A 20182-nucleotide genomic window follows, 5' to 3' on the forward strand; every position below is an offset into this window, starting at 1 on the left:
TCGATGATTTTTTCACATATTGAATACTGTATAACCGCATGGTCACTTTCTGCTGGCACAACATTTAAACCAATACAATCTCTTTTTAAAAAGGCCATAAAAATCTTTGACAAAAAGCCATTTTCATTTCACCATTGCACTGTTTTAGATAAACATAATTTACTAAATTTTCATGATTTTGTCCATTTTAAAAATGCATGTTTTATATATAAAACTTTGCACGGACTTGCTCCTCTTCCTTTGAAGGACTTTATAAAGCTGAAGTCTGCCAGTGGGATCGGCAACAGGGCCACAGCCCGAGGAGACTGTGAGGTCCCATACAGACGCACTACATTCGGACAAACTGTTCTGTCAGTCAAAGGAACTGAATATTGGAATATTCTCCCACTCACAATAAGAGACTCACAAACATATGCAACCTTCAAAACGCAACTCAAACAGTGGATAAAAGAAAACCAAATCTGTGACCACCTTTAAACTCTATTATTGTCTTGTGTCACTCGTGCCTTTGTATTTGTATTTTATCTTTCTCTGTTACCTGCCTAGGGACAACAGATGGAAACTAGCACTTCTGCTATAATTTTTTACAGCTGTAATTGTTACAGCTGTTTAATAATATGCACTGTCCCTAACAAATACATTTAAAAAAAATATATTCCTTAAAGATTCAAACTGGGAAAACTTGTGTTTTCCGTGTAAGTCTTTAAAGTTATGACATTTTCACAGAAAATAACATCTTAATGATACTTTATTGCTAGTAGTAATTAAATAAATACTCATTGGAGACAGCAGGGAAAATGCATACATGACATGCACACAAACTTGATGCCATCCCTGCATGCAATAAAAAAAAAAGAATCACAGGTATTTACATGATTAAGCAGTTAAAAGGTCAAATGTGATTTAGTTAGACTTTAAATACTCTTAAAATGTGACAATTGATTCTGCACTGTGACTTCTTAAGACATGAAATGTTGAATATGTTTTTTTAATTTTGTTATTAATAGTAATTCTGAAGTTACAGAAGTGTCCACTAGAGTGGACATCATGCAACTCTATAATGCAAAACATTTTTATTTATTTATCTTGTAGTGCATAAACAACGATCAGAATTCTTCCCCTTTCAAAATCACATTTCCAGTTTTCACATGTCAATTGGGGTGGAGAGATCCATTTAAATTTAAGTTTTGAATATAATAATATAAAGTCTTTGAGTTTTTGAGTGTTCCTGTTGAAAAAAGGAAAAACATGTTTGATGAGCTAAAACTGATTGATGAGCTCAGTTTTTTCCTAAAGGATGCCTGAACAGCATTTAATGGGAGAAAATCAATTCATGAAGAGGAACCAAAACCATCACAACATCAGTTAGTTTCATGTTTCTGTTTATGATGCTATAAACAGAAACTCCTCAATTCAAGTGGGTATAAGACTTTATTCCATTCTTTATGCTTAGTGGAAAATGTCCTGAACTGTAAATATATAAAGAAATCAGTGTTAGGAAGTGTGAATTCCTATTTAACTGTTCAAATTTTAGACTTCTATCCCTGTGCAGTTGCTGTAGCTTAGTGAGTTCATATTCTGATCATTTCCTAAATCCTGCATCTGTATGGAAGGGAGTAAAACCCTTTATGAATTCAATGTAAGTTAGTTCCGAGATTGCAAACCAAAAGATGCTTTTACTTTCGTCCACATATTTGGTGTGACTCTGGTCCATTTAACCATTTGAATGTCCCCTAATGGGACATCTATGAAAGCTAAGGCCTGTTGGGGAGTAACAAAAACTTTTTTCAATGCTAAGCCAGAGTGTGTCTGACGGCCAAATTCCACCAGCTTCCACTGTCTCAGCTCGGCCAGTCCGGAGCAATCCGTAGCAGTTACAAGGCTTCTATTTTTGCCAGATGCCGGAGCACGGTGCATCAATTAACCACAGAAAAGACTGGGAGGGGAAGTCATTTTCCATTTAATAATCAATTGTAGTTAAATTTGATGGTGAAGACATGTTTGAAACAGTTGGGACAGTGGCAACAAAATAGTATAAAAGTTGTAAAATGCTTTAAATAACAGCTGATGGAACATCTTACAGTTAATAAGGTTAACAGGAAACAGGCGAGTAACATTTCTAGGTATGAAAAGAGCATTGCAGAGTGGCTTGTCTTTGTGAAGTCAAGATGCGGTCAATGTTTTCTTGTCCACTGACATCCACATATTAAATCCCTTGCAATCCTGTAACTTTTTTTCTTGTGTAGAGATCATGGCAGTATATTTGAAAAATCTTCCATCCTCTTTTAGTTTAAATTAGTCCATTTGTTTGATACATCGTTGTAACCATCCTTCTTTTTTTCGACCCCTTGCCAGATTAACTTTTCATCTTCCTCAAGAAAGTGTTGGGGTTGTATCAAGTCAACTTTGGTTATATTCTTTAATACTTATATAGAATTATTAATAATTAAATAACAATATCATTAAACTATGTTTAATCTCGTTTGGGGCACCACCCTGTAATCAGGGAAATATAACCAAAATATCACTCAGATCAGTCTCAAATTAGTTACTTAATTACTAATATTATTAATAATTAATAACTATATTTAATAAATTGAAGGCGTGAAATCCGTACACAAAGCCCTCGCACCCAGCTTATATCACAATGTAAATACACCAGTAATCACAAACAACTGCTCTCTTAAAATTATAACAGAATTTATTTAAACAAAGCAACATCAACCCAAAATCGATGAACTTAATCAAAAAAATAACTATTATAAACTAATCTAAGCAAACAAACATTATCAAGCAAGGCTTGTGGAAGAAGTGTAAAAGTGTAGTTGTGTGTGTGTGTGTGTGTGTGTGTGTGTGTGTGTGTGTGTGTGTGTGTGTGTGAGAGAGAGTTAGAGTGAGAATGAGAAAAAGCCATGTGGTGATGTCACATGGGGATAAAATGGTGGACAAAGAACAAAGGGAGCCGTGTGGCTCGGCCTTCTTGAACTCTCTGAGATAAGTTCAGTAACTATAACTTACACACCAGAAAGCCAGTGGCCGGACTTTGATTCAGCGGCGGGTACACTGGTCGTTCTGACGGGAAGCTAGCACAGCGGTGAATAAAACACACAGTTAGGCGAACACAGCAGTTCAGCAACAATAAAAGAAATGTAGCAGCTAACAACAGATAACAGGACAATTATCAGTTGTTACCATAACAAACACTTGAACTATTTCTGCCCCAACAAAAGCCTCTTACACTGGGATCACTTTCCTGGTGATTGTTGCAAGGTTGATCTTCAATGGTAAGATGAGCTTATATAGCACTTTTCTAGTCTTCCGACTACACTACACCTTTACACCACCTAATCCCATTCATACACCGCCGCTGAAGCAGCAGGAGCAATTCAGGGTCAAGTGTCTTGCCCAAGGACACATCAGACATGTTGCTCAACCCTCGACCTTCCGGTTGAGAGGCGACGACTCTACCAACTGAGCCACAGCTGCCCTGGCTATTCTGTTCAACAGATTTGGGCAGCTTTTCCGTGGCAGATGAAGAGGGAAATGGCAGCAGGAGTCAATGCAATATTGTATTTCTGGTTTCAGGAGGCGATTTCCTTGTGTCTTCTCGTGATGGACTAATACTGGGTCTTTTGAGATAACAAAGAGCAAGGCCTTTAACCTACTATTTGGTAAATTGTCTTGAGATAACATTTGGTATGAATTAGCTCTATACAAATAAAGATTAATTGATTGAGATATTAACTCTCTCAATGAACAAATGCACATCTATTAGCCCTATTTGGTGCATATGTAGGACAAGAGAATGTCAATCATATTCTTAACAATAGGACGGCCTGGGTGAATGTTGTGAGGCAGGTGGTGGGCCAGAGTCATCTCCCAAGCGTCCACTAGTCGAACATTAAATCCTTTGAACACAGCTCTGAGCACCTTGTCCAGCTGTAGTGTGTACCAGTCACTGTAGTTTAACGATTCAGAAGGTGTTAAACCTCTGAGGTTTGCAGTCCTGATGACCACCAGCGTGTCTGGAGCCCTGTTCAACAGACGAATCACCGCCCTGCGGATGCTCTGAAGTCGTCTGATGTAGAGCTCAATTGGGAAAGGGCTGAAGTGGGCCCAGACGCTAAAAACTACAACTGTGTTGGTGCCACCTACCAAACCGTCAATTTCATTCGCAATGTAACGCAGCTCACTGGTTGGGACGTAGATAAAACTAAGAGGAGGACCATGGACACGGTATGTTACCAAGATGTTTTTTGCATTGTCCCATATCATGTAAGGTCCAGTTTGCTTCGGACTATTCTGGTTAATCTCCTTAGCATCTGAAAGTATGACAGAAGGAACAAGTTTAGCTGTTATATAAATAATAAACTTTCACCTGAAATTACTGTGAATCAACTACCTGGAAGTGAAGCATCAAAGTACTCAAACCACTGCCTGACGGTGGAGTCTCCATACATGTGGACCACCTTTCCTTTCAGACACTGACTGATGGCAGAGGAGTTGTTGAATTGGTGGACTTTGGTGCCACCTAGTGATCGCCACACACCCTGGTAGTAATACCCAGAGAGTCCAGACTTCCCTTTGCCTTGATCGACCTCAGGTTGCCCTAAAACATATTGATCAAGCTTTTGGTTATTAAAGTCATTGTTTTATCATGTATTGTTAACAGATCCCATAAAAAGACCAAAACATGGTCTCTCCTTTACCTTGCTTATTTCACTTGAGAGAACATCATAATATAACACAAAAAAGTATTCATTCAAATTTTTACAAAAGACTCAGTTTTAGCTTTTTTCCAGTGCAGATAAGTGTATTTATTGGATTTGTCTGAGCAGCAGAAAAATATGCATTAAAGTGCTCAGCAGGACAGTGTATGTCTCGAATGCACATGTTTATTGTGGTTAAGGTAAATGATACCAAATTCATTTTATAAGAAAATGTTGATTATTGAAAGCTAAATATTTACAGATGTTAATTAGTTTAGTATTTTTAAAGGGGACATTTTATGACAAATCCACTTGTACAGTGTTTTTGAACATATATTTGGGTAACCTGAGAGTCTACTGACCCACAAAATATGAAATAAATCCATCCCGTCCTTTGTTTGTAGTCTGCATAAGTCTTATAAGACAGAGAATAATGCTCCGTTTCAAATTTTCTCAGCTTGTGATGTCAAAAGCTGGATTCTGGTAAAAAAAAAAAAGAATACCCTCCCTACCCCTGATATCTCCACCCATGGACTCCATCCCCAGCCTAGAACAAAACTTTTGCGCAGGTCTGCCATTTTAAGTCTTTCTACAGAGGATTGATGTCTACCAGGAAAACTCAAGGCGGCTCATTGCATTTAAAGAGACACACACACCAAACCGGAGCGTTCTGAGAGAGCTGGTTTATACAGGGTCACAAACCTCCTCTGGTGCTTGATTCATGTTATATTTTGACCGAAGCACAGCACAGATGTTTCATTTAGACCACAGGGGACTGTTTGAAAAGGGCTATAATATGTCCTCTTTAATAGTACTTAAAATAAATCTTGTTTTGAGCGTAAATGAAATAAATGCTTGCAGCTCTATCTCAGTTTTGTAGATAGAATCTGGTTAGTTTATTTATTTTTTCTTTATATGGGATATCTTTTCTACAAGGCAAAGAGATAAACAGCTATTGTCACTTTATTTTTTTATTGTGTAGTACTTCATTCCGCCAATGCTCTGGCTGGAATACAAAGAGGAAGGTTTTATTTATTTTTACCAAACCATTTTTATTTTCAAGTTCACATGGATATCTTTAAAATATCTCTCTGGTGAAAGTCGAAAAGTTGTGCTTTACCTTTCATTGGAGGTAGCACCATGACATTGGCCGGTCCTGAAGAGTGAATGAAGACTTTCAGGTTGACTTTGCTGGGGGGAAAAAACTCCCATTATTAAGAATCTTCTAAACACACTACATTATGTAAATGTCAAACGTGATTTAACAAATGGTAACACTTTAGTTTTATTAAATTACTCTGCCTCCATATTTGGACTGAAAATATACACTTCATAGTTTTGTTGATGAGTGTCAACTTTAATTGTTCAGATTAAGTATTTTGGTAGGTATTATCTTACACTATAAACATCTTAAGATTTCATCTTTCCCACCTGTAGTTACAAACAACATTTTCCAGCAGGTGACACATACTATATACTTACAGTCATTACAAAACTAGATGCAACTTTTCTACTGCTGTGCTCCCTCACCTTTGGAAAAGCTTCTCCTCTTTGTCCTTGAGTCTTACATTGAATCCGTCTCTCATGTGGTTAATCCTGTCATCACAGCTCAGCTTCTTTGGCTTGTAGCAGAACCAAGGCTCGCCTGTACGGAGGTCAGAGTAGTTGCACTGTGGCTGGTTGGTTTGACGTAGGCAAACATTACAGGAGGTAGTTTCAGAGCTTGAACCTGAGCGGAAGAGGCTTTTAAAGAGAACCCTTTCAGGATGTTCTCTATTCAGCCTGTGCAGAACTGTGACAGCCTCGCTTGAGTGGACAAGCGTCACCTGATAAAACAAAACACAAGAGCTTTAAAGGTATAGCATACACCCTTTGCATGCTATTTTTTATGTGTATAATTTGATTGTTAAAACAATGTTTTCAAGATAATTAATTTCTATTTTTGGTGTCAGCTGACTGAAGTTAATAATTTATTTAATGTAAACGATAAGATTGAAGGAAATGGTAAACTCTCTACTAGCTGGAAAGTTGAACTTAAAGTCATATTTTTTCACCTGTCTCGCCTTTAGTAGATAGGACAGATGACAACAGATAGGAAATGTTGGGAGGATGTAGAGGGGGATGACATTCGGCAATGACCCAAGGTCACATTCCCCCCCAGGCTGCTACAAAGAGGACCATCTCCTCTGTAAAGGGGGCATGTGTATAACTGCTCGGCTATCAGGAGCCCGGTATAACTTTTTTTTCTTACCACTGTAGGCAGCCATCTTCTCAAACAATAGATTTGCCTGTTTTCTATCAAACAATTCATAACCTACCTTAGTATCAATTTCAACTTATTAGTACTTTTAATGCAGTTCTGAAAGCGTCTTGTACTTTAAATCAATATCCTGAGTGTGTGCATAAATAAATCACCCTGACGTATTGCCAGTCAGTGTTCGCCTTACTATGGTAGTATTTTCTCTTCTTTGTCACTATGTCCACGTCCGTCATGTTTGCCTGTTTAAAATCGCGTCCAATCACTGAATTCCTTTCCATTCCTAAACACCTAATTCCTACACCCTGACATTGACTTGGGGAACCCCCCCCCCCCCCCAAAAAAAAACCAAAACATTAAAATACAGGCATAGGACAGGGCCTCTGCAGGCACAGTCACCACCACACATGTATGCAGGTGGCAAGTATATATATTTATTTTTTAGAAAAAAGCTAGACTATCTTTGAGGAGTTAATACATGTAACTCTTATGGTGAATACATTTCCTCAATGTAAAGTAGTCCAGAAATGAGGAATACCATTTTGTACAAAACTGGTAAAGATGGGCATTTTAACACAGGAATCAATGGGGATTAAGTCATTAGAGTGTGTGACTACACACACACACAGTCAAAGGCACAAATACACTCATACAGATGCAACACTATAAAATAATAAATGACACTTTTTTTTCATTATTAGAATATTTAATTGCTTATTATTACTATTATTATGTGTTGTTAGTATATGCTTTGGTAATATATTTTACACATTAATGCCAATAAAGCTATTTTAATTGAATTGACTGCCTCAAGAGGTAAATGGAGGAACTGCAGTTTTTAAAACTTCCACAATGTCTTTTTTTTTTACTTTATGTTGTTGTTTGTTGGCAAAAGTAAGTCAGGGAAAATGGTTTAGATTCCATGAATTAAATGACCTACAGGACAATCACATTGCAATAGGTGATTCCTTTACCATCACTTGTTTTACAATACCATTTTAGCAGAAAGCCTTGAACTTTACCTCAACATGTGCACTTCCTTCCCAGAGTAAAGGGAATACAGCAGAGTAGGAGCCATTAAGGTGATCCACCACTCGTCCAGCCACACCTGCTTCAAGTGCCCTGTTGTGCAACCGAGCAAGTAAGACATCTCCTCCAGACTTCTTGGGGTTACCTTGGAAGTCGTATATTTGTACCATAACTTCCAGCTGGTCTCCTACATGCCGGTCTACTCCACCCCTCCCTGGGAGAATGGTGAAAATGCTGTGGGCGGGATCACTTGTCTGGTCAAATAAAAAAGGAGCTTGCAGAAGAGGAGTTTCAGGCCAAGCAATGGAGTCTAATAACATGCGTTCCTCCTTAGCATCTGCCAAGGACAGCGGCTCGAAGGTGCAGAAGTTGTCAGTGTGAGGAACAGTGCGAGGAGCAGAGGTCACTTTCTTGAGGACGATGCCAAAGTTTTCTTCATAATTTAGCTGGCAAGGGGTTAAAAAAAAGAGAGATGGTGACAGAGAGGCATCAAACAAATTTCGTAAGATAAAATAAAATGAAGAAAGATGAGGGATTTTTGAGGGAAAACTATTCCTAAGGGCAATGGTAGTTTACATTTCTTGATCTTAAGTGCATGATTGACACGGCCTGCTCCATTCCACTTTTTCTAAGTTCCATTGCATAATGGTGGCACAACCAAATAACATGTTTTTTTTTTCTTCAACTAGATTGTCTACCTCTGGCCACATTGCTAATTTGATGGAAGACATTTAAATAAACCAGGCCCTGGTTGGACACTCTTCACACTCCACTCTTCAAATGTGATTCTGTATGGCATCTTTCTATCAAACAAGGTATGCTTTAAAAATACAATACTGCACTATTGACTTTAGACCAGGTTTATATAAGTGATGGGTTAATCATGCACCAGAAATGGGCCTTAAACACAAATTCCAATATTTAAATTTCAAGAGGAACAGGGGTGAAGAAATTGGCCCGAGTACCTTGTTCAGTGTTTCCCCTAGGTTTACAGCGTTGGGGGGGTGGGGACAAGTCGACATGCCGACACAAACACTTGAAGGAATCTTGGTGTTCATGGGTTACTTTTAATGACGGCTTTCCTTTTCTATCGGAAAGGTCCTTAAATGCCTTCTTTCTCTGATTTCCGACTCTATCCACTATCCTACAATAAAGGCACAGAAAGCCCAAAAATAAATCTTCAAAAACAAAAAAAAAATGTTTTTAAAGACTGGGCTACTCTGCGATGCTCTTTTTGTACCCAATCATGTTACTCACTTTTGAATCTGAAATGGTGTTTCAACCTTTAACAAATCATCATCAGAAGAAGGCCGGAACAGAACAGCATCTGCTCCCGGACCTAGCGGTATACCCTACAAAGTATGTAATTAGTGCGAGATGCTCCTTACAAGGCTATGGAAGCTGTTGTGAGGATCTGGAAAAAAGGCAGTATTCCATCATGCTTGAAGAAAGTTGAGGGAACGCCCAAATTTCCCCTCTGGGAATCAATAAAGTACTATCCTAGCCTATCTATACAGAAAGGTGGGATACCAGGTGTCTGCGGATGCAGGTGCCTGGAACACACATCAGTCAAAATGATCCCGGAGGCCAAAGCAGGCAAGGACAACCTGACAGTGGTGTGGTATGATTTGGCAAACGCATACGGATCATTTCATCATGCCTTCATCTACGCAGCATTAGACCACAACCACATCCCCGAGCACATCAATGAAATTATCACCAGCTACTTTGAGACATCCAGTTACGGTTCCGAACAGACCAGTTGACAACTCTGTGATAAGACTTGGAAAAGGGTATTTTTACTGGCTGCACAACCTCCCTATAACAGCTGCAGGGAAAGATGTTTGAGGGCCAAGAATGGAGTTGGACATATGACAACCCCCAAAAAGAGGTTTTATGGATGACCTCCCAGTGACCACCACAACCCAAACAGATGGCGCCATGACAAGGTGCTCATGACACTAGCTAACACCTTGGAGCAGGAGAGACTCAAGAGACGCCATATTCAAAAGAAGCCAACATTGGGAAGAAGTCTACGACCTTGCCTTTGAAACAAAGAGTGCAAAATACCAAGACCTTTTGCAAGACTGTTGGGGAAAAGGTTGGCAGGCGTGGCTATTCCCAATCGAAGTCAGATGTAGAGGATTCCTGGCTCAGTCAGTGTAGAGGATTATCACAGCCATGGGTGTGACAGGAAAGGAGAGGAAGACTGCAGACCGCAGGATGGGGGAGGTGGCTGAGAGAGCCTCTTGTTTGTTGGAGAGAGGAGACAGTCAGGAGGAAGAGGGTAGAAACACCTGATGAAAGTTAGCCACAGTCTGTTGACATCAACTCTTCTGACCAAGGCTACACTTACCACAGGTGAGTGAAGGACTTTTTAAGATCTGACCTCTATAATCACTTTCTATTTTTATTTCCATTTTACACAGGGTCCCAACTTTTAGGAATCAGGGTTGTAATAATTAACAATATGAAAACTCGACTTGAAAAGTTATTTGCATGATTCGTTATGCGGGACTATGCACCCCGAAAGAAAGACCGGGCCCTAAATCTTTTCTGAAGATCAGTTGAACATTAAAAAAGTCATGATACCTCCCTGATATCATCAGGTCCCGGTAGTAAAGTAATCCAACAGGATTAAAGCTATTGATATGATCATATTTTGTTGTTGTTTAAAAAAACAACAACAAGAACTGTGCTCAGATAATTCTTTAACTCAGGCGCCCCTAAAATAAATGTTACACATAGCACCCAATGTCCAAAAATTGGACACAGAAATTAAACAGCTAAAAATGATTACATGCTTTTTATCAATTTCTAATCAAAGTGACTTCAAGGTATGTAAAAAGACCATTGTTGTTTCGATATGATCACCAATATGTTAGTCATTATTATGATCCTATAAAGTCTTTCCCCCCCATCTAATTCCCAAACAAATAATATAGGATAACTTTGAACAAGAAATAATGGGCCGTATGAGCTTCAACACTGTTCCTTGTGGTTACTAGAAAAAAATGCATGTATTTGTGCTGTTGGGCTAAAATTGAAAAATGTGATAAAAAAAAAATTGTAAAATCTACAAATTTGAAGTATGGTCTACAGATTGATTGCCTATAACAACAAAACTTACGTTTCTATGCTACTATGGCCATAAGTTCAAAAATAATTATTATAGTGGGTTTAAATGGGTCCAAAAAGTGGACAGGGGTGACTAATGTTTGCTTTTTTGTTCTACAGAGCATTATAGACCTTTTATAACTGACCTTACTTTTGACCTTTTAACTGCTCAATAAAGTAAAAATCTGTGATTCTTTTTCCGTTTCTTGAAGTTGATGTCTTTTGTAAGCAAGGTCGTGTTCAGACTTTTTGTGACAGGTGGCCCAAGGTGCAAATTATGCAGGGATGGCATCAAGTATGTGTGTATGTCATTAATGCATTCACAGCTTTTCACCCCATTACCCCACCCTCCAGTGATTCAGAGAATCACTGAGCAAAATGTTTTAAGCAACATAACCTTGAAATTGTGTTTATTTGCAAATAAAAACCATGAATGTTGTGAAGAGTACATTGAAAGACACTGTTGAAAATAATCCCCTGTAATCATCAGTCCATCTTCAAAGTGTTGCCACTAATCCCAGTTCTCACCTGCAGCAGGTCCATGTTTCTTAGTACAAAGAACAACACAGTCAGAAGGAGAAGGATGACACAGGTCTTCAGAAGTGTCATGTTGACATGGTTACTCAAATCCTTTTAGGCACATGGTGAGTCCTCCTCTGGTACTGGATGAAAACAACAAAAAGGGGAAACAGACTCTGTTAAGTTTATCATGAATCCTTCTTGAAGACACTGAAGTTAGTCACAGATTATTAACAGAAGTTTTATTTATTTTAAATGTTTGTACTGTCTTAAGTTGAGAGTACTTGCTGTTTGAATTCGACCCTGCTTTTATTTTGGTATAAAGTAAGGATCACCTTGTGGATCAGAAAAAGCCAACTCGTTACAGGTCAAAAACCAAATATAACAGCTAAAATGAACAGCAAGAATAGTGAAATGTTGATGTCAAACGGTGGATATTACATTTGACTTTTAAACTGAGCTGTCTACAATTGAAATGAGACATTCAAAGACGCAGCTGTGTTGTTCTTTCCATCACTGTGCCTACAGAGAGACGCGACGGAGGCTTATCCACAGTGTGACCAAAGGGACAAAATATCATGAGATTAATGGCGATTCAAATGACAAGATTGCATTAATTTGGGACCTCAATTAATCTAAAACAATTCACTTCTGCTGACAGCCCTAGTTCACACCAAGCGTCAAATTGTCACAGTCAGGTGTGCTAATGTTACATGATCAGGAAATCTGAGCTCATGAAGTAGTGAAGTAATTTGTGGAAAATAGGTTGCATGTAAGGTAGGGTTAGTTTCCCTTCAGGCACACAGTAATGCTTGCATGAAGGAAACATACATTTAGCCTAACTAAAGATTATTTTTAAATTAACTTTTTAATTGGTACTATTTTGTTACTTTATACTTTAACACAATTACATTTCAGATTCTAATTCTGTTCCATTTATTCCTCAATGTTTTTTCTTCAGTTTCACTTGTTACTTTGTTGATTAAAAAAAATCAATTATTCTAAAAATCATGATGTGTAATTTTAGATATTATATATTTAATTAACCTGATCAACTCTGTGACTCACATGTGTACGGTGGCCGGTAGGGGTCAAACAATCAGCAACTGATGAAACGACATACATTTATAAAAACGTGCAGCGTCTACAGAAACGCTGCACATTCAAAAGCAAATGCAAACTACCACAACAAATGCAAAGGCTGAAACGCGCTGCAAAGACACAAATGCGCTGCAAATAGGCAAAACAACTGCATAATCATCAAACATGCTGCAAACACAGAAACGCTCTAAGTTCAGCCTTAAACGGAAGAGCTCCAGGCCTGTAGGGGCGCTGTGGAACTGTTTATTTACAGGAGAGAGTAAGAGAGACAGCTAGGATAAGAAAGTTATCTTTAGATAGGGGAAGTTGTATCGTTGAAACACACAGGATAACTTCAATGTTACTGAATAAAGAACATCATGTCTTACCTCAGTAGAGATCAATATGGAGAGAACACAGTGGTGAAATCTTAATGTGATGGTGATCAAATGATAAAAAGAAGTTCATCTCTGTGAGTTTTAGTACAATGATAGAATCCTTCACTAACATACAGACAACCTGTCCTAACAAGAAGCATCAAGACGACACAAAAAGTCATTGGGTTTTCAGAGGGAGGGTTTCACTGCCATGAATGTTGCCGAAGATACAGGAACAGGAAGATACAGTTACTGATAGGAACATAAGCTTTATATATTCTCAAACCCTGCAGGCGGTATCCTGAATCAAACCAGTTTTACAGGTTTTTTTGTTCTCTAGAAAGGTTAGCATTGTTCTCGCCCAGGTTGCTACGCTGAGTTTCAACTGAATTTTACAAACTGGACTCACTGAATGTGAAAAAAGAACAAACTCCATCCAAGAGGAAAGAGCCTTCAACTAGATTGGTAGTTGTTGTAGTTGCTGTAACATCCCTCCTAGATGCTCTGACAACAAGATACAAATTGTCATGAATGGTTGGAAAACAAGGAGAGGTGGACCCAAGTGTAGAATAAACTAAAAGTATTTAATAATCAAAAAAGGAAAACAAAAACTTGCTAGCAAAATCCAAAACAAAACTACAAGGAGACACTAGTAGACTGATAACTACCATGAATCAATGAACTGACATGGAAGGGAAGAAACACAGAGACTAAATAGACACAGTGGTAATCAAACACAGGTGAGACTAATGACACAGGTGAAGACAATGAGGGCAATCACACTGGAGGGAAACACACAGAGGAAGGAATGAACACAAGACAAGAAACACTGAGGACAACTACAAAATAAATACATGAAACACTGAAGACACTGTAGAATGAAAAATTAAGAAACACTAGAACATAGAGGGAAACACCAGGGAAGAATGAGACCTAAAAGATAAAAACCATCTGAACTGTGAAAAACTAAACTAAACAGAACAAATCATGATACAAATGTGTTTTTGATTAAAATTGCAAATACCTTTAATTATAAATATATATATATGTATATCATATAATTGTGGATTTCTATTACATATATATATATATAACAATAATATTTGTGTGTGAAATATGTTTGTGAATCTTATTTTTTTGTATTTGTGGATTTGTTTTACATTTATATAGAACTATAAATATTTTGTGTGTGCATTGAAATACATTTGTGAATCTTTATGTATGCAATCATGAATATTGAGACTGATCTAACTCCATACTCATCTCTCTCTCTCTCTCTCTCTCTCTCTCTCCCTCTCTCTCTCTCTCTCTCTCTCTCTCTGAAGTTGATGTGATACTGCTTTCTTGATATTCCTGTGTCTTTTCTCTCCTCAGGAGTCGAGAGGGATTTCTTTTTCAAACAGGAGTTTTGTTATGTTGTACTGATGCACTCTCTTTTGCGCTCTCTCTCCCGTTTTGTCTCTCTCTCTCTCTCTCTTGTGCGTGCAGCAAATACATTTAAATAAAAACAGGTTGGAAATGTACTTGGATGTCCATAAATATACTTGGGCGCTGGTTCGTTTAACTGTAGTGAAAGGTGAGACTGTTCAGAGCGGTGCTTGTTCATTGTTCAGGTGTTCTTGTATGAGTAGTTGAAGTTATGCAGATGACTGCACCACAGTCATTTGAAACATCTGTAATTAAACCTCTTCTTAAAAAGCCTGCTCTTGATTCAATAACATTAGCTAACTATAGACATATATCTAGCCTTCCTTTTATCCCAATTAAATGACTTTACATCTCCTGGAATGTTTCTGATTTTGCGTTTGGATCATCATTTATTTTTTGGGCCCTTAAGTGTCCCCTGAACTGGAGATTATGAATTGATATGTGTGCTGGAAATTTCTGTAATGAGAGATTGTTTAATAAAAGATCTTTGAGTCATTCAGTTATGTTTGTTGCCATTTTATTATTCCTTTTGCAAATAGGAAGAGCAAATGTACAGATTGAAAGGTAAGTCTGCAGCAAAGCCCAGAGAAGGGCAGTCCAACTCCACACTATATAGACATTCAGTTACAAAGTTATGACGCACTCACTGTGGCTATGCTAAGATAAAAAAGAAACCTGATAAGGACAGTTCTCGGTGCGGATCCAGGGAGGATCTGTAATTATAATCTTCGTGTGCATCACTAACAGTCTAGCAACATTTCCAGGAGGCACATACATTTCCTGTTACATTTGTTTTTTAGAATTGCATGTTTAGGCTTTTTTTGTTTTGATGTGTGTGCTCTCAACCAGGAACTTGATGTTTATTTGTTGATTCAGAGCTCACATCATAATGATGATTGGTTGCAGGCTTGTAGCCACTGATGCTGGGTGCAGCACAACTCAAATAGTGGGTTTACACTTTTCTCTTGAAGCAAAGAAATCAAAATAAACCCTTAAATTAACCTCAGATCATTTACTAAACCAAATTAACTTTCAATAATTAAGTGATATTGCACCAGTAACTTAAATATAAAAGAAACGATTAGAAAGAATCTCGCGAACCCCCTTTCAGTGTCTCAGGAGCCCCCAGGGGGGCCCATTCCCCACTTTAGTACATTGAAAGACACTCAATGACCACCTTTAAAGTGTTACCAATAATCCCAGTTCTCACCTGCAGCAGGTCCATGTTTCTTCGTGTAAAGAACAACACAGTCAGAAGGAGAAGGATGACACAGGTCTTCAGAAGTTTCATGTTGACATGGTTACTTATAAAACCTTTTAGCCACATGGTGAGTCCTCTGGTACTGGATTAAAACAACAAAAAGGGGAAACAGACTCTGTGTTAAGTTTATCATATGAATTCTTCTTGAAGACACTCAGTCATAAAAACCTCTGAATATTTATAGTGTGTCATCATGTCTAGATTTCAACATCAAACTAATCTAGTCAATTGAGAATGTGATAATTATCTGTTACCAAACAGGGAGTTTACAACAAAACAAGTTTTTGGTACTTGAGGTTTGACAGGAACATAATTACAATGTTCATACTGATGGTCAAATTCTCACAATCAGGTGTGCCAAGGTTACATGGTCTTATGAAATGTACTGAAGTCACTTGAGGACAAAAGGTTGACTTAAGGTAGGGTTAGTTTACCTGCAGGCACGCAGTAATGGAGGCACGAAGGAAACATGTACATTTAGTCTAATCAATCAATCAATCAATCAGTCAATCAATCAATCAATCAATCAATCAATCAATCAATCAATCAATCAATTTAATTTGTATAACCTCAACTCATAACAAGTGTTATCTCGACACACTTTACAAAAACAGGTAAAAGACCTTACTTGATGCCTAACTGAAGATTGTTTCTAAGAAAACGTTTTAATTGGTACTATTTTGTTACTTTATACTGAAACACATTGAAGTCCATGGATGTTGTCAATTATTGGGTATGTGACGTAATAGGCCAACTGTAACAAAGTGCAAGTGTAACTAACTGAAAACTGATATCTGAAAATCACCACCCAGGAAGGTTTAAAAAAAAAAATCATCACAGGAACTTTAAATAATTCAGAATAAACCCAAAAATGAACATAACTACATTTGGAGGTGCATACCGGTAACTAAGTCAAACAACAACATTGCTCTAAGACAGGGGTGTCAAAGTCCTATTGGTATCGGACTAATTTTGCTGACATCACTATAACTTGACACATGGATTTATAGGCTAATGCATGATTAGAAAAAAAAGGTACTTGTATAGAAAACTACATGTTAACGCATAAAATGTAAGAGTGATTAAGCAGAGGGGTTAACTCTGTCATTGCAAACTGCATGTTGGCACATGGAAATATTTAAATGTACCACATTACAGAAGAAAACATCAATAATTATGTTTTGTTTGAGATTATTATATTATGTTTTAATATTGCTGTTCAAGGTTATAGAAACTTTGACACAGGTGATTCTACCTGCCCTGGTATCAGTGCATTACTAGAGAAAGACAGAGAGAGAGAGACAGAGAGAGAGAGAGAGAGAGAGAGAGAGAGAGAGAGAGAGAGACAGAGAGAGACTTTAGATCTGTGTGTGTGTCAGGCCACAGCACAGTTTGCACTCCTTAAGGTTCATTACAGATAAAACCTGCTCACATGAATAAGTTATCACAAACACACAGAGTGTCTTTGATGCAAACAGTCATCTTCAGGTATTTTAGTGTGAGGCATTCTAAAATGATAACATGTTTCCAAACCAACAGACTTAAATTGATCCTTCAGCGTTGCGCACTGCAGTCTGATCAGCTCCGTGTGGAGTGCACGTTCTTCAACTAAGTAAACTCAGTTAAAAGACTTTTGATATCAGTCTGGCTGTCCGTTCTTCTCCGTGTCCGTACTATCGTGATCTAACTCTGTCACTGACTTTTTATGCGTCATGAATCTGTGCCATCTCCGTGCGTAATTCGAGGAAGCATTTTAGCGCTGCTCCTCGGTTAAACCAGCGGACCTCTGTATGATCGGGCAGCCTGTGCGTGATATCGTATTTGGATAAGAATGAAATGTTCAGTAATAGTTATATTTTTACAGTCTGATGAGAGCTGGTGATAAAGGCGCAACAGCAGGCTACTGCATTTAGAAGTGATGAAACTTTTAGATGATCAACACAACACTTTCACATCTGGGTGACCTAAAAATGAACCATCTGTAATTAAAATCAGTTAATATTCATTTTAATTTACTGTTTAATAACCAGAGGTAAAATAAGTCGGGAGATGCATCAGTCTCAACGCCGGTGTCCACAACCTACACTTAGTCTGGATGTGAGGAGACGGTCTGGGCCGTTACGCATGGAGGATTGCTTTTTATTTACACGAGCTGCTCTTTGTAGCTCACTCCATAGGAAGCTTTGTTATTATTAGTCAACATTTTGTTTTACATCAGTCAAGACAGGAGAAGCTGGTAAGAAGTGTGCACAGAACTGAAGACCGTCATGATGCGCGCGCAGTGCAGCGGTTAAGTCCCGTAGCTTTGATACGATTCTGGCAACTTGTGAGCAAATAAAACTAAAGAAATATCGCTCCTTCGATCTCTCTTGAAAACCTGCATTCTGTGTCACCTCTCTCAGGTGTTCAGCCTGTTTGCTGATGTGATGTATTACCAGCGTAATGCAGGAGCAGCTCGTGCGCTCGGCCACTCGTCTTTTTGATGATACTCCCTGCTGAGAAGATAGTTCAAAGTGCCCCGTTTAATTCATTTTCGTATCATGACATCAACCTTTACGTTGCTCATTATACAAAGGTTTTTAATCAAATTCGGGGAAAATAAGTATTACAAATATTGAATTTATACGGATACGGATACGGCCCGCAGTTCGTTTGTTTGACATCCCTGCTCTAAGAAGTGGAGCAAGTTTACATTTAGATAAATGAAACTGAAAAAACAAATCCAAGTAGCTACAGTATCTGCATTCACCTGACTTTTAAAACAGAGCAGATTTGTATTTTCTCATGTTAATGCAATATGCTTCCATGTGTTTTTCACTGTTATTGGACGCTTTCTTTACCTTTAAAAACAGTGCAGGCAGAGGTTTGACTTCCTTAATGCTCAGTTTGAGCAGAAATATAACCTTGTAGCCTCATGAGGATTAATCATCATTTCAAAGTTAAAAACAGGTCGAATGACTGATCATATCGGTTGCCTGAGACAATTGATTTAAAAATGAACTGTCACTTCTTTCATTTAGAGCTCTTTGATTGACTTTATTAGTCACTCCTGTAGATTCCCCTTTAAATTCATGAATTATAAATAAATGACCCTCTTACACCTGCGTGTTTAAAGCAGACTCACCTCCAAACAGATGGGCTGTAGTCCAGGGAGTAGCCTAATGGACAGGAGATGTTGCTCTGCAGTGTTTGAAAGATGGTGAGGCTGTAGTCGGATCATATGACAGTGGTGGTTTGTTGTAGGTCATAATATCTATGAGGTCAATCAGGGTGTAACTGCTATTGTGTGGCAGGATGTGGTGCAGGGGGAGAGGAAGTGAGCCGAGGGAATAAGCAGTGTAACAGATGTGATCAGGGGAGTGAAGAAAACCAGACTTTGACTGTTTTCTAGCTTTTATTTCCTGCAGAAGACCAAAGAACATTCAATGTGCCTTTTGGACATTTGTTTTCTGCACCTCTGCTCCCTCAGCAATGCAAAACGGCACTGTCTGAGCTCAAAACAAATTTATATTACATAGAAATATATTACAATCATCATTTCAATATTTTAACTATATGTAAATATTTATAACCAAGAGCTGCTACAAATGGCTGAAAAACACGGTTTTACAGTGTATATTAACAATAAATCTCATTAAAAAAACATGAGAAACAGTATACCAAATGGTAAAACAGTGACACCTAGTGGACAAAATAAACGACAACATGCGGCTGTAAAACAAAACAGAAAGTATGAAAATACAAGGAAAAACATACCTGCAGAATATGTAGGATATTACACAATTCGCGCCAAAACCACTACATTAAAACAGTCTCCAAAGTGATATAAAACTCTCAAAACCTAAACAAAATGACTGATTAACATCGTATTACTATCAGTTTATAAAATAAACTGAACATTACAACTTAAATCACTTATTATCCACAGTAAATAAGATAATGATGCAGCAACGTTTTTACATACAACTTACCCTCAGCAATACAAAACGACACTGTGAGGGACAGACGGAAGGAGCTACGGAAACCCAGGAGGTACAGAAGCCGCAAAGTGCCAAAAAGGTAATTCTCAAAGGAAACATAAATTTGATAAAATAACAGTAAATATACATAACTCGTTAAGATAAAATTCACAAATACTTAACAGAAATAAATTATAAATGAAATCTCAAGTATAAATTGTAAACTGTACTCAAAAATAAAGTGCATTTTAACTCCGTTACAGTAGCACCAGAGAAAACTTTTCTGCAGCTGCGAGAGTTAACATACGTGTAATAGACACGTTGGTCCACTAGAGGATGCGTGTCAGTGTCACGCATTGCCTGTCTTCAGCGTCAAATGTTCACGCCTGTGATCTGTGCCATACCAGCAGGGGGCGATAATTTACTCAATGTCAACATCCTTCGCG

At 38.0% G+C, this 20182-nt stretch overlaps 1 protein-coding gene across 3 annotated transcripts; it reads right to left on the reverse strand.

The window, feature by feature from the left end:
• Window positions 1-2683: 2683 nt before the first annotated feature.
• LOC110005477 (NXPE family member 3-like) lies at window positions 2684-19013 on the reverse strand. Of its 3 annotated transcripts, none has more exons than XM_065951342.1 (7): window positions 18902-19013; window positions 11641-11774; window positions 7989-8441; window positions 6240-6535; window positions 5830-5900; window positions 4403-4609; window positions 2684-4322 (listed from the first exon to the last, which is right to left on the reverse strand). In XM_065951342.1, the coding sequence occupies exons 2-7, from the start codon at window positions 11719-11721 to the stop codon at window positions 3778-3780; spliced, it is 1653 nt and encodes a 550-aa protein (XP_065807414.1). In that variant the 5' UTR covers window positions 11722-11774; window positions 18902-19013; the 3' UTR covers window positions 2684-3777. The 3 variants fall into 3 exon arrangements, with proteins under 3 accessions (XP_065807414.1, XP_065807415.1, XP_065807416.1); XM_065951343.1 differs by having other exon boundaries at window positions 7989-10243; window positions 18902-19011; XM_065951344.1 differs by lacking the exons at window positions 11641-11774; window positions 18902-19013 and adding an exon at window positions 10072-11624.
• Between the last annotated feature and the right edge of the window lie 1169 nt (window positions 19014-20182).

Source organism: Labrus bergylta, chromosome 23 (genome assembly GCF_963930695.1).
Source record: "Labrus bergylta chromosome 23, fLabBer1.1, whole genome shotgun sequence".
NCBI classification, from domain to species: domain Eukaryota; kingdom Metazoa; phylum Chordata; class Actinopteri; order Labriformes; family Labridae; genus Labrus; species Labrus bergylta.

Excerpts from the sequence above, each read along its gene's own strand:
- LOC110005477 (XM_065951342.1), bottom strand. The coding sequence starts at position 11,721 with ATGACACTTCTGAAGACCTGTGTCATCCTTCTCCTTCTGACTGTGTTG. Across the intron at positions 6,536-7,988 it reads AAGGAAGTGCACATGTTGAG|GTGACGCTTGTCCACTCAAG; the intron begins GTAAAGTTCAAG and ends TTGTTTTATCAG. Across the intron at positions 5,901-6,239 it reads GAGGAGAAGCTTTTCCAAAG|CAAAGTCAACCTGAAAGTCT; the intron begins GTGAGGGAGCAC and ends TTTTCCCCCCAG.